General features: G+C 42.3%; 1 protein-coding gene across 3 annotated transcripts in view; it reads right to left on the reverse strand.

The window, feature by feature from the left end:
- The window catches only part of Pex14 (peroxisomal biogenesis factor 14), a 143,503-nt gene that overhangs the window by 76,715 nt on the left and 52,335 nt on the right, over positions 1–14,453 (reverse strand). For all 3 annotated transcript variants that reach the window (XM_090335839.1, XM_090335840.1, XM_090335838.1), the window contains exon 3: positions 6,199–6,283. In XM_090335839.1, coding sequence (XP_090191965.1) covers positions 6,199–6,283 — 85 coding nt within the window. The remainder of the gene's footprint in view (positions 1–6,198; positions 6,284–14,453) is intronic.

Consider the following 14,453-nt stretch of genomic DNA (forward strand, 5'->3'; position numbering starts at 1 on the left):
GCACAGGCCCACTCCCAGAGGCTCTGCTCACGGGCCCCACACAGGCAGGATAAGGATAGGAAGAGCAGGAGGTGGGACAGAAATGCCACTCTATCCCAGGCTAGACTTAGAAGACAATTGTTAATGGCTGTTTCTGTCTTTGCCATCTTTTTTAAGCTTCCAAAGATAGACTCATTTATCTCAGTGGCTCGTACTCCTGAGGACACCTTTCACACTTAGGGTGACCTGTTTGCTCAGGACTAAGGAGTGTCATGAGAAGTGCAATGTAAAACCAGCCAGTCCCAGACTAGAACCACTAGCCACGCAACTCCTAGCCCACTGTCCCTTGATATTTTTTTTTCTTCGTAGTCAGCGACAGAGAACTCAATCAACCTGATCAAGTTTGTGATGAAATAGAACCCCAGAAGTAGGGAGGGGTACTTTATTCTTCCAGTCATCTAGGAGTAACAGATAAGTAAGAATAAGAAGAAAAAGTGCCAGGCGCTGATGGCTCAAGCTTGTAATCCTAGATCCTCAGAGTGAGGATCTTGGTTTAAAGCCAGCCCAGGCAGGAAAAGACAAGAGACCCTACTTACCAATTAATCATGAGAAAACCAGAAGTGGTGGTACTGTGGCTCTAGTGGAAGTACACTTGCCTTGAACAGAAAAGGAGCAATGTCCTGAGTTCAAGCCCCATGACTAACAAAAAAGAATAAAGAGAAACATTTAATGAGGGCTAGGAATGTGGCTCAGTGACAGAACATTTGCCTGTCATTCACAAGTCCCCAGGCAGCACTCTGCCAAAAGAAAGAAAAAGAAGAGAAAAATAATAATAAAGATCATACTCGCTGGGTGAGGTGCCTCACATCGCTAGGTGCAGTGGCTACTCAGGAGGCTGAGATCGAGGATCTCGGTTCAAAGCCAGCCGGGGCACTAAAGAACATGAGACTCTTATCTCCAATTAACCACTAGAAAATGGGAAGTGGTGCTGTGGCTCAAGGGGTAGGGCCTTGAGCTGAAGAGCTCAGGGACAACGTCCAGGCCCAGAGTTCAAGCCCCATAACCGACCCCCCCCACCAAAAAAAAAACTTGTACTCAACTCTAGTCTTTTCTCTGAAAAGGAAAAACACCTTTTAAAAAAATCTTAAAAACAATTCATATATAATGGGTTCATAATCCAGCAAACACAGTGAAGAATCTGAATCTTGATACCACACACCTGCACAAAGACTCAGAAGGACCAGACAACCCCTCAACAGGGCCAACGCTTCTTCCAGGTCAGCTGCAGAAATTCTAGGGGAGAAGAAATGGCTGTGGTAAAGCTAGGGATGGAGGCTGGCAAGATGTCTGCCCCCTACCCCATACTATCTTGCTGGACCTCAGCTCTAAGAACAAAAGCCTTGTAAAAAAGACTCTGGCTTCACTAAGACACATTGAAGAATTAATTATAAGTAAAGCTGAAGGAGAAAATTAATTTTAGAAACACAAGAGGTTACTTTTTTTTTCCTGGAGATGGGGGAGGAAATAGTTATTTTCGTTTTCATCCTGGGGGCACAAGCTGGGAGCTGTCCAGTCGATAACCTGGCCATCAGAACAAGGTTTGTAATTAAAAGGTCAGTGACCTGGAAAGCCAGGGCCCCACTCCCAGAGCTTCTCAGTAATGATGGAGCTATTAAATTAAGACTGTTATGAAATCAATGCTAAAAAAGCTTTCATGGTAACGAGATTCCATTCAAGGACATGCAAACTACCTCATGAAATGGACGTAAATGATAAAAAAAAAAGAAGAAGAAGAAAAGTAATAAAAGAGAGTTAAATTGAAATCTGTGTAAGAATTTACTCCCCCTTAAAAATGAACTCCAGTGAGAGAAGCCCTTCACCTCTACCCCACAACCAAGGTTAAGACCATCAGGTAAGTTCTTTCCTCAAATTCCTTTCCAACCAGTAGGCAGTTTTGCTACTAGGGGCTGGTTTCCAGGAACAGAAAATAGGACATAGAATCCCACTTTAGAATGAAAAAGCATAATGCATTTTATTGCTTAGTTTCCTCCTCCATCCCAGAACTACTTTATTAAATGAAACGGGGGTGGTAGGGAAGGGAGAACCAAGCCCTTTATGTACTCACTCCACTCCAGAATAACATACTATGCAAAAAGATCAGCCAACAGGGCTGAGAGTTTAGCCTAGTGGTAGAGTGCTTGCCTAGCATGCATGAAGACCCAGGTTCGATTCCTTGGTACCACATACATAGAAAAAAAGCCAGAAGTGGTGATAAGGCTCAAGTGATAGAGCTCTAGCCTTGAGAAAGTCCAAAGATGGTGCTCAGGCCCTGAGTTCATGCCCAAGACTGCCCCCCCACCAAAAAAAAAGATCAGCTAATACCACAATAACACCCTGGTCCTACTAAGCAGGATTAGGTAGAAAAGCACATGATGCTCATCTTTTCTAGAAGCATGGTCTCTGGCAAGTATGCCAGAGTAATCCCAAGACAGCACCAGGATCCCCCATCCCTCCTTTTGCCCATTAACAGGCACTACTACTTTTGCCCACCTTAGATACAGTAGTCAAGCATATCTGGAAGCAAATTGCCACCTGTGCTTTGTGGTTAGAGCGGGTGTCAAATCAACATAAGGTTACTGGCAACAACTCCCGAGCCCTGAACTTTTTGGACTGATTCTACTGCTGTTTTTAAGTTACTCTGGCCTGCTGGATTGCAGCCCTAGATATGCTGCCTGCCTGGCAAGAAAGGCTTCTATATATAGACTGGTTGTATGAGGGCTTAAGCCCCACACAGTCCAATTACCACTACGTAGGGATGACTCTGCAGTGACCTATCATTTGCAGAATCCAGTAGCTGAAGGGAAAAACAGAACCATCCATTCTAATACTCTGGAGGTAAACAGTTGATTTTCTTTTTCATAAAAAAATTCTGATAGAAGAAATGCTGTAAATTATACAAAATGGCAGTAGAAACTTCAAAAAAATGACAAATGATTCTAATAGCGTCATGATTTTCATTAATGACTTCATATTCAGACTTTAAAGCACTGAAATGAGATCTCAAAGCAAGAAACCAAAAGCCCAACTAAAACAAACCTTTGTGAACCAAGGTTCTTCCACCTTAACTCAATCCATGCCCCACCCTTCCCCATCAGAGAGCTCAGCACCTAACCTGTCAGGAACACAGTCACACTGCAACCCTCCTTGGGCTATGGTTCACAATAAAATAAACTCAGTTGATGTGCCCAAAGTAACCCTCATTTTCCACTGAGCTGACATGTACTACAGGGACCTCAATTTCTTTATTAAATATTAAATAATATTAAAAAAATTGGATTTGCCTTTTCAGGAAAGACATGTTTACAAAAAAAAAAGAAGTAGTAGTAGTAGTAGTAGTAGTAGAAGTAGAAGTCAAAATTATAATTCAAGTCAGCGCTCCACTGCAATTCCCTGAAGTGACATTTGCTAGGAAAAGCCAAGGCTACATACAGTAGCTGGGAGCTCTTCCAAAGCCAGCGCCCTAAGCCCAGTGACAACTCTGCAGGGAAATGGAGAATGAAGATGCCTGAACCTTGGTCTCTCTCACCCTGGTTATAAGCAAAACCAATCTCTCCCCTTCCACTACTATGGTCAGGGACAGAGGAAAAGCTCCTCCTTCCTCCCCATCAGAGATTCTGCCAAGCTATGCTGATCATTTACGTCTGACCCAACCAAGAAACAGCGGAAATTAAAAAAGTGAAGTTTAAATCTGTGAAGGGGCTCTTCATCCCCAGATGCTGATCAAACCTTGGAATTCTCTGCCCAGAAAAGGTCCTGCCAGAACTTACTCTATTGGGATTCAACTCGGAAATGGGTAATTACGGACTGAAGCAGCGTTTTAGAGGATAATGGAGATGGGTGATTAGCTTCAGTGATTCCGGGCTTAAGTACAGGGTAAACTTGTGTGGTTCTCTTTAGAGCAAAAGAAGGCAGGGTAGCCTCTCATGGTTCTGAATGCCTACAACTCTAAAAACTCTAACCTTAATTAGGGGTCCACTTAAAGGACTTATCTCCTTTAAGTCCTTGCTCACATGCTGACCTCTCAGACACCCGACATCCACAATATTATTCCACACCATGGGGATAACTACCCACATGTCTGGCTGTACCTTTCACAAGCACTATGCTCTTTTCCATGTGTCCATTCCCTCCCCCACCATTAGAAGTGAAGATGGCTAAGGCCAGGATTTTGTGTCCTGTTCTGATCTTAGCACATTTCCAGTGGGAATAACAGAGTATATCACAAGGTGCATGCTCACTCTCAGATGAACTGATTAGTCAATCAGTTGGGCTTAACAACAACAACAAAAAGCAACAAATAATGATTGCACTAAACAGTTTCTTCTCTAAAGTAACTGGGAGCCAAATGACTCAAAAGACTCCTTCTCCCTCCCTCCCTCCCTCCTTCCCTCTCTCTCTCTCTCCCTCTCTCTCTCTCTCTATATATATATATGCATGTGTCTCTCAGATTTTTCCCTTCTCTCTGTCTCTTTTCTCCCTCTCCCAGTCAGGGATTTATTAAAATTAAACAGATTAGATGGAGCTCCTGATACTAAAACTGCTCAGCAAAGCCTGCGGTGGGGAAGTGCCGAGCAAACACCAGAGACATTTGTCTCTAAATTGCTCTAAATACCTTCTGTAAATGAAATTCTAACCCAGCTGCATTTGAAAGAAAATGAGGACTAGCTGGTCATTGTCGGTGGAGAAGAAGATCAGACAGTTATAATATTGCACAATATACTGGGCTAAGGATCTCTCGGCAGCCATAGATTTTGTCTCAGGTTACCCCGGGTAATCGGCTCAGCTTTTAGGCTCAGCTTTCCCCAGCTTCAATGCTTTGATGAGAGCGCTGAAATCCCTAAGCTTTTATGATTAATTACTCCCCATAGGTACACATATTTCAAGGAAAAACTCTTTTATGGCATGATGCTTGCGGAGTAGAGAGGCCAGCCAACACACTCCAAATTTTAATAATCTCTTAATGATGGTGGGTGAGAATGATGCAGCCAGCCAGCAAGCAAGAAGCGCCCCTAACCAAACTCTGTCCAAGGGACTCAGCCTTGGGGCGGCAACTGAACAGCTGCCTGTGAATGAAATATTTGGGCTCATTTGAGCCTGGGACACAATTGAGTAAGTGATAAAACAGTCCAGAAGGACTGCTTAAGTGAGATGTCACAAAAGAGCCCCAGGAAATGCCATCAAAATATTTCATGTTCTATTCTAGCCAAAAATGACTGAAACACCAGAATTCTGAGATCAAGGTTTCAGTTGTCTGTGTGTGTGCACACATATGTCATCTGTGAAACTTGAACTCAAGCCCCATCCTCTCACTTAGTTGTTTGTCTCCCCCACTCAAGGCTGGCATTCTACCAGTTGAGCTACAACTCTACTTGGAAGATTTCAGCTTTAAAAATAAACAAGTTGTGTTGGGAAGGAGGAGCGCGCGCAGGAAGAAAACTGACTTCTCTCTCCCCTCATGTTACATAAAAGCTTTTAAACAACTTCCTAGATTTCTAGAAAATTAAATGCTTCACAAATGAAAAGTCTAGTTTCCTTTCTGGTTAACTAGTTGGTTTTATTCCACACACAATAAAAGAAAATATCCCAAATTCCAACAGAACCAGAATAGATTCTATCTGCTTCAGACAATATTGAATTTGTCAGGATTCATTTTATCCCTGTTATGAAATACCATAAAATCAGTAGTTTACCACTTCAATCCGTAAATCACACTGTCCCAGGCTTGACCTCATCCTGACCTTGGTTATTCATCTTGTTTTCCCTGTCCATCATTTCTTTTTTCTTCATTTTTTACTGAAGCAGCTGGGCTCCTAGTCTAAAGCAGGTCATTCTGCAGCCAGGGTCATTGACAGATGAATGGACAACCAGAAAGCAGAAATCCTCCACAGCTTAGTCAATGGGCCAATTCTGCTACTGAATGCTGTCTTTGCCATGATGCCCTTGGCCTTTTATCTAATGCATGATTATCCAAATTATGTAATCTCTTAGCTCCACTGTTAGGAAAGAAACCCACGTTCCCATTGAGGGTGGTCACTTCAACCTGTCCTCTCCCTTACGCAATCCTTGATGTGAACAGCACAGCATGTGCTATTCCATGCTAGATTTCCACCTGCCCCAGCCCCTCCACAGGCCACTCCACACAGCCATGGAAACCCATACCTTTCTTCTTAAGAAACGCTCTCCTGGTTGCAAGCGGACTCTGACGGACCCGGGAATTCTGTAGAAACTTCACTGCTGTGGCAATCTGGTGGGTAAAATCAAACAGAGCAGAAGAGCAACTTCATAATCTAATAATAATCAAGATGAAAAAATACTACAAGCTCCTAGAGTCATAGAACAAATATGTTGTTGTGATCAGATGTATAACTAGCTATGCTTCAATTTAAAATGCAAGATTGGGTTGTTTCCCTCTCTTCACTGACTTCCTGTATCTGAGTCAATCAAATGTAATCTGCTCAGCGTAGTTCCAGATCCCTTTTTCCCCTTCTTTTCAGTGTTAGACTTGAACCTAAGACTTTTGCACATCCTGGCCAAGCATTCAACCACTGAGTTATATCCCAAATCCTTGATTTTTCAGAACAAGGCCTCACTATGTAGCCTAGGCTGTCCTCAAACTCATGATCCTCTTGCCTCTAACTCTTATGTACTGCCTGGTGTTCAAGCTGCTTCTTCAGCCATGCTCATCAACCTGGTGTCATGCATGCCTTCTTGCTGGCATTCCCTTCCCACCACTGTCTACATATGTCTTACATACACACACACACACACACACACACACACACACACACACACACACACACACACCACCTTTCATAGCCTGTTCTGACTTCTTAGAGCCTTCCCCAAATAAGCAATCTCTGATCTCCCTTCTCTTTTCAATTTTTCAATGCTATACTGTATACCATATAATTGAGGACATAATTACACTGTCTTCTCATGTTAGGCTGCCTCCACAACCATAGTGCAAGCAACTGAGGGGGAAAGAGACTGCGCCCCCTGTACAGAGAGCCTATCAGAGTACCAAGCATAGAGAATACAGAGGGATTTGTATAACAAGGGACACAGGTGGCCAAATGCATGGCCCTTCCTAAGCAGTAGAGCTGAATTCAAAGGGCAACATCCTGTGTTTCCTGGCTAAAAGCTGACAGATTGAGATTACCTACCTACCTCTAGCAATGAATATTATTTAATAAAATCTTCATATCTACAAATAAGCTGAGTAGAGGACAGAAGAGAAACTGCTGAAGGCGTTAACCTCCCCATCACTCAGCACACTCTGGGTATGTGCTCTCCATAGCAGACACTGATCCTACAGGAGGGAAGCACTAGTCTGCCCTACGTAGGAAAGGGGCTGTTTTAAATGACTGGCACTATTCATCTCATCAAAAGAATAGGGCTGGGATGTAGTTCAGTGGTAAAGGACTTGCCTAGCAAGTACAATGTCATGGTTCCAATCTCTAGTTTGAAAAGAAAAGACAAAAAAAGGGGGGAAGGGCAGGAGTTTAGCCTAGTGGTAGAGTTCTTGTCTAGCATGCATGAAGACCTGGGTTTGATTCCACAGTACCACATACATAGAAAAGGCTAGAGGTGCTGTGGCTCAAGTGGTAGAGCTAGTCTTGAGAAAGCCAAAGGACAATGCTCAGGACCTGAGTTCAAGCCCCAGGAATGGCAAAAAAAAAAAAAAAATCTAAAGAATAATATGGTCTCCTGTTACAGGTAACATCAACAGGCCTTGAAATTCCCTTGCAAGTTGTTGAAAGAAAACATTTCTCGGAGGCCAAATATAAAGAAATTTTCTAGAATCCTTAAACTAAGGGTAATAATTGTACCAAGATTCAAATAGAAAGTTCTAGGACTATAAATAAAATTTAAGGGGGCCGGGAGTTTGGCCTAGTGGTTAAAGTGCTTGCCTAGCATGCATGAAGACCCGGGTTCGATTCCTCGGTACCACATACATAGAAAAAAGCCAGAAGTGGTGCTGAGGCTCAAGTGGTAGAGCTCTAGTCTTGAGAAAGTCCAAGGACAGTGCTCAGGCCCTGAGCTCAAGCCCAGGACTGGCAAAAAATAAAAATAAAATAAAATTTAAGTTACAAATCATTTCCTTCCCCATGTTTAATATGAACTAAATCCTGAGACCAGACAGACTTTTACAAAAGGGAAGGTGTCAAGGCAAATCAGAAAGAAAAAGAAAGTCCAGGAAGCTCCTTTATTCTCACTATAACCTTAGACATATTCTAGGCTTTCCCCTAAAGGGTAAGCTCAGGCTCCTAATCTTCCAGTTCTGGGTCTGTCATCCATGACATACACTGGTGATCCTCAAGAGTCAGGTCAGCTCCCTATGGTGACAACAGTCACTTCAACACTACAAACAATACTGGCCATCAACCTGGGCTATAGTGACAATAAACCAATCTGAGGGAATGTGGAAGCAAACTAGAACCCCAAAGCTGCATAGCCACCCTCTTGTCCCTCAATCAGAAAAAAAAGAAAGAAAGAAAGAAAAGTCTAACTACCGAAGGAAAGAAAGAAGAGGAAAAAAAGGTCTGGTATGATGGCACATGCCTGAAATCCCCATTACTACAGAAGCAAGAGGATCTCAAGTTCAAAGCCAGTCTGAGCAAAAAGTAAAAAGAAAAAAATAAAAAGGAGGCAGGGAGCATAGCCTAGTGGTAGAATGCTCACCTAGCATGCACAAAGCTCTAGGTTCAATTCCTGGGTACCACATACACAGGAAAAATCCGCAAGTGGCACTGTGGCTCAAGTGGCAAAGCTCTAGCCTTAAGCAAAAAGTGTCCAAGGGCAGGGCCCAGGCCCTGAGTTCAAGCCCTAGACTGGCAAGAGAAAAGAGGAGAAAGGAAAAAAAAAAGGCTGAAGGCATAGTTTAAGTAGCAGAGCACTTTTGAATTCTCAGTACAGAAAGAGAAAGAAAGAAAAGAGGGAGGAAGGGAAGGGTGGGAAAAGAAGATAAAAGGGAGCATACATAGAAGGGAAAGAGAAGATAGGACAAGAAGAAACAAAAATGGCAGGGAGAAAGAGAAAGAAGAGGCTCAACATTCATTTGCATGGTTGAAGGCTCAAGAATAACTGTTCATCATATAGAGAAAAAAAAACAACATAAAATTTAACATTTTTATACTGATATTGTACACTGTTTTACTTAACACTTTGGGTAATAACTGCCTCTGACATCAAGAAAAACACTTTTGTTTCTAATGAAATCAGTTTTTGTAATGGCAGTCAACAAATAAAGAGATACTTATTCAAAAAAAGACAAAAAGAAAGGAAGGAAGGAAGGAAGGAAGGAAGGAAGGAAGGAAGGAAGAAAATGACATTACTGGTATCATACAGCAATCTCTGAGGCTGTGATACATGCACCAGGTACCCAAGGAAATGTTGATTCCCAGGTAAGTCTTAGGCAGGAGATGAGAACAGCACATCTCCTACCACTTACCCTGTAAAACAGAAACCTTTTCTGCATCCTCCAAAATTTCCCGTGACAGAGAAAGAAAACAGAACCCCACCACTAAAACGCCCAGGTTTCCTCTTGCTTTTTTAATATAGTCCTTGGTATATGCATTTCTGGTCAGAGAGCAAAGTTCTGATGGGTTTAATGGTGCACTCAATGCAGTGCTTGGCGCATTCCATCAATTTTTTTTTTAAAAATTGCATCTCTTATTTCTTTAAATACATTAATCAGCCTAGTGTAGGCAAAACGGATCCATCGGACAATGCAATAAACATGAATTATCATCTATCCAACACGCATAATGGCTTAAAAATACATAATAGCAGGTGTAGTTTAAATGATTAGTTATTACACCTGTGGTGGGTCTGATTCAATTGGGAAAAATCATCTTTAATAGGTTAAAAGGTTTAGATCACCATGCTTTCCTTAAAGTGGCTGCAGAGAGGGGATGATGGAGTGCTCTGTCATTAGTAATTCATTTAAGAAAAACATGGGGGATATAGCAAAGAACAGCATAAACGAGTGAATCCAATTTAAACATCAGGTAAAGTAGAAAACACCTTTTAAAAAAGCAAGATAAATGAATTTGGGAGGGAGATGAAATTGACGTATTTATTTTAACGGGAATTTGACAAAGTCCCGGCACACTTCAAACTTGCAAAAATATGAACAATTTCTTTAAAGTTTCCATTCACTAATTTCAAGCCATATAAAATAATACTGCCAAACACCTACGTAAAGTGTACTTGAGGCTTGTTTATGTTCCTCCTGATCTTTGTCTGAAAATGCAGTCGACAGGCAAATCACATATTTAACAGCATCAGTATCACTACATCAGATGCAAAGATAGAAAGCACCCAAACTAATAGCCTCAAGATAATGTGCAGGGAAAAAAAAAAAAAGATAATCTAGAATGCAGCTACATGCAAGTGTGAGCACATGTAAATCTTTCTCTTTTCACTAATTATTTCCCAGCTACTCTTCACTCTTCTCCTCTTTCCCCACAAGACACTGGCCTTAGTACAGGGGGATGGGCAAAGGTAAAGCCTGAACAATCTAGAATTTTATAGCCCTATGATTCATAGTCAGTGGTAAAAAGATTCCCCCAAACTCCTTACCCAGAATGCAGAGTACTTCGCCCACTAACTGACAGGGCGCTCAGTTTAGGCCTATTGTTGGACACTTTTCAATAACTTCATGAAGCATTTCAACTGACTTTCTCTGCAGAGGATGGGGGCACGCGCATGCGCGCGCGCGCGCACAGACACACACACACACACACACACACACACACACTCACACACGGACGGACGGACGGATGGACACACACACACACACACATCAGTTTTGTTGGATTTCATGATGGGGTGCCTGCAGCCTGTCCTGCATTACCGTCTGATTTTCTAATTAGAAGAAGAATGTGACTATTCATGGGTTTTATTTGTGCCCAACTAAATTACATAAATTCAGGCCAAATTTTCCGCTTCAATGTCAAAGATATAAAATGGAGCTGGGAACTTTACTGCACTTGTTGTGGGAGTGCAGCAAGCCAGGGAAAATTCTGGCACAAAGCTCCTGATGCCACCACGGTGGAGACACTTGCTGTGGAGCCCATGCATATGGAATGGGCTCTCCCCTCTCCTCCCTTGACAATGAATTCTTAATGAGTATTCCTAGACTTATCAATAGTGAGTTTAACAAAATAAAGACAACAAAGTAAACACACACACACACACACACACACACACACACACACAGAGGAAGCAAAGTTTCTCTTTTCCCAAGTCCTCCAGACCTATCATCTAACCTCCTGCCTCCCCAAAAGCAAGACAACTCTGCCACCCATGCCATAATTTTAGATAAATTTGATCATCTTCATTCTCTCTTTGAGGTGCGAAAGAGCAAATTCTTGTCTTAGCAGAATTGTAACAATGGCCAGGCAGAAATCTCTCCCAGCAATTTGGGGGGAAAAAAAGGGTGGGGAGACTTCAGGTTGCAAAACACTTTTAGATCCAAGATGATTGGCCAATTGAGAGAGATTTGTGTTTGAGAGATCTGGATTTGTTACCATATAAATCAGTGGAGCATAGCAAACTCGGGTTATCTGCTGTGAACTACGTGCTGTTAAATGCACTGTGTAGGGTAAGTAATCCCTGGTGGGGAGAATCCAGGTTCCTGACAGTCTCCACTGAAAAGATGCTTCCTATGTGTTTTCCATTCTCCTACTAAAGACCTGCCATTGTAATCTTCAGAGCGCACACTTTATTTTCAGTCCAGGGAAGACGGAGAACAAGCCTGGGCTTTGAGGGAGCCCTTAGCACTTTGCACCTGACATGTAAACCTGATGCATTGTCTCCAGTGACACTTCTTTGGAATGCCACCAACTCCAGCACTCCTGTGTACACAGACATCTATCTCCTAAAATGTGAACATTCATTAGCCATTTTAAAATATTAAAAATATTCAAAAATTAATGACACTAACAACCAAAGCCAAATCCCTTTTAACCCAGAGATCACAAGTAGAGGGCAGAGGAAATGACCAATGTGCAGGCCCAAAACTCTATACACCGCTCCTGTGCACTGCTCAGAAGATTAAATTGCCTGTGAAAGGTTCCTCCGCTCTGGCTCTAAAGTAGATACCCAGAATCCTGTTAACAAGCCTTAGACCAAAGCCAACTTCAGTTTTAATATGGGCTGATTTTAAAAGCCAGGCAGTGCAGAGGAGAGAACCCTCTTGAAGCAGAAATGTTGCGTTTTAGTAAGAAATCAGTACTGTCAGGAGTTCCTTGACAAATATGGTCATCGGTGGCACAAGGAAATAGTTGCAAAGCAGCTGTTAATCAGAGAAACACATTGTAGAACGCTGATGCTAGCACTCGCGAAAAAATGCAACGGGCTAATTATGAAGCTATATATCTCACTAAAGAGGCCGTGTTCCTTGAGATTCCAGGCAAAGCACTCTCGGATCCAGGGTCCTAGGACAACATAATTCTGGTTTTCCACGTCCAGATGCCTCTCTGACCTATCATTCACAATCCCAAGGCTCTCTATTCTATCTCAGTCCTACATGCTCTTTCTACAAAGGGCACAGCTGAGGGAGGGAACAAAACAGGGGCAATCACAAGTCACATCCCAAGATGCTGCAGGAACCCATCCAAAAAGTAAAAAGTGACAGGTATTATAACAGAGTGGGGAAAAAAAAATCTATGAGCATACAAAAGGAAAGAAATGTCAGAATGGAGACTCAAGTGTGGCAGGGGGAACTTCAATGAAGGAGAGCAGTCCAACAAGCCAAAACAAAAAGAAAAAGAAAAAAAAAGGCAGCAGCAAAAATGAAAAGAGAGAGAAAATTGTGTTGGAAAGCTGAAAGGGTGAAAGGGAGTTCCGGAGCCCTGCTCTCGGATCATGAAGTTCAACCCAAGGAAACCTGGGTCTCTGAGCCCAGTAAGAAGAGAAAGTCAGATGCAGAGGCAGGCTCGGTCAGCCAAAAATTCAATACAAGGACAAGGAGGTTCAGGCTCCCCGAAAACAGACCAGGAGGGGGAGGTGCATCAAGACACACTCAAGCAAAACCACTGGAATGGCAAGAGGGGGATAACCTTGAGATGGACAAGCTGCTGGGGCAGCTAAAGCGCAGAGCCAAAGTGCCCCCTAGCCGGAGCCAGTGGAGGCGCAGGCCAAAGGCGGCCGCTCGCTAACTCACACACAGCCCAAATGAAGTGTTTTCACTCAGGGAAAATGAAATGTTTTGCAAGATGAAACAGAATGAAAATTGAGGTTTTAGGTAATTACTAGTTGGCATTTACATATCACGGGCTGGTTCAACACCTATTCATTTTCCTCTTTTATTTTCAATTTTTTAAAATGGCTCATTAAAAATGAACAGATGACAGTGACAGGATTTTTTTTTTTGGGTATTCTTTCCCCCCTCTCTGAGGGTATCAAGAGGTACAGTATCAAGAGGTACTTTCTGGCTATAATGAGTACATAAATGTGCACACATGTGTGTATACACACTATTGCATGTTCTATTTACATTAAATAAGGAAAAAAGAGATGTTTGTTCACAAAAGCAAGTCCAAGTTCAAAAATAAAAGATGATAAGTTGCACTTGAGCTCGCCCTGTACCTGGGGGGAGGGGGAGTTGGCAAGTGACTTGGCACTCAAGAAGTTAAAGGAAACAGACTCTCTTTCAACTGGAATTTCCTGGTTTTGATCATTGTGTCCTTCCCATTGTTGATCTGAGTTACAATTCTCTATTAATTAAGCTTGTGAGCCCTAATTTCCTTTGTTTTACTTTTCTCTGTCCTTTTGTTTTTCACATTAAAGAAACAAACTGGTTGAAGTGCATGAGTCCACATGATAGCACAAAATATATTTTAGGGTGTATTGTATAAATCTGTATTTAAGGAATTCTAAAGCATGCATTATTGACCCTACTCTCTCTTAAAACATGTTGATATATGAAGTAAAAGCCTTTATGAAAAGTGGCAACTTCACATGCAAACATTACCCTTCAAAGTGAAATATCTCTGCCATCTAATTTTTTTTCTTGGCCCCAGTTAAAAACAGCATGGATGGCTTGCCAATGTCATTGTTTTGTTATTTTATTTAAGTAGTTCTTCCAGAAATGTATGTGGAAATAAAGAGCATCTTAAACCACCATGCACTATTTAAAATCAAGTGATGGTGAGCTGGGCAATAGAAGGGTGACTTTGGAGAATATTTCCTGCCCAGCTCAGAACCGTAGGTGTCAACTTATAGCCCAAAGAGAGCTGGTATGTTGAGCAGCAATTCCTGAGAGACAGAGCTGCAGGCACTGCACTTCACTGTACCTCCGCTGCAGACGGAGCTGAAGACACACATGTGGGCTGTCGGAAATGAAAACCTTTGCTTCTGGGTGGAGAAGATCAAAGTTCCTTTTTAGGAAAGGTTGAGCAGGAAAA

Source organism: Megascapheus bottae, chromosome 6 (genome assembly GCF_031878675.1).
Source record: "Megascapheus bottae isolate mThoBot1 chromosome 6, mThoBot2.hap1, whole genome shotgun sequence".
NCBI classification, from domain to species: Eukaryota; Metazoa; Chordata; class Mammalia; order Rodentia; family Geomyidae; genus Megascapheus; species Megascapheus bottae.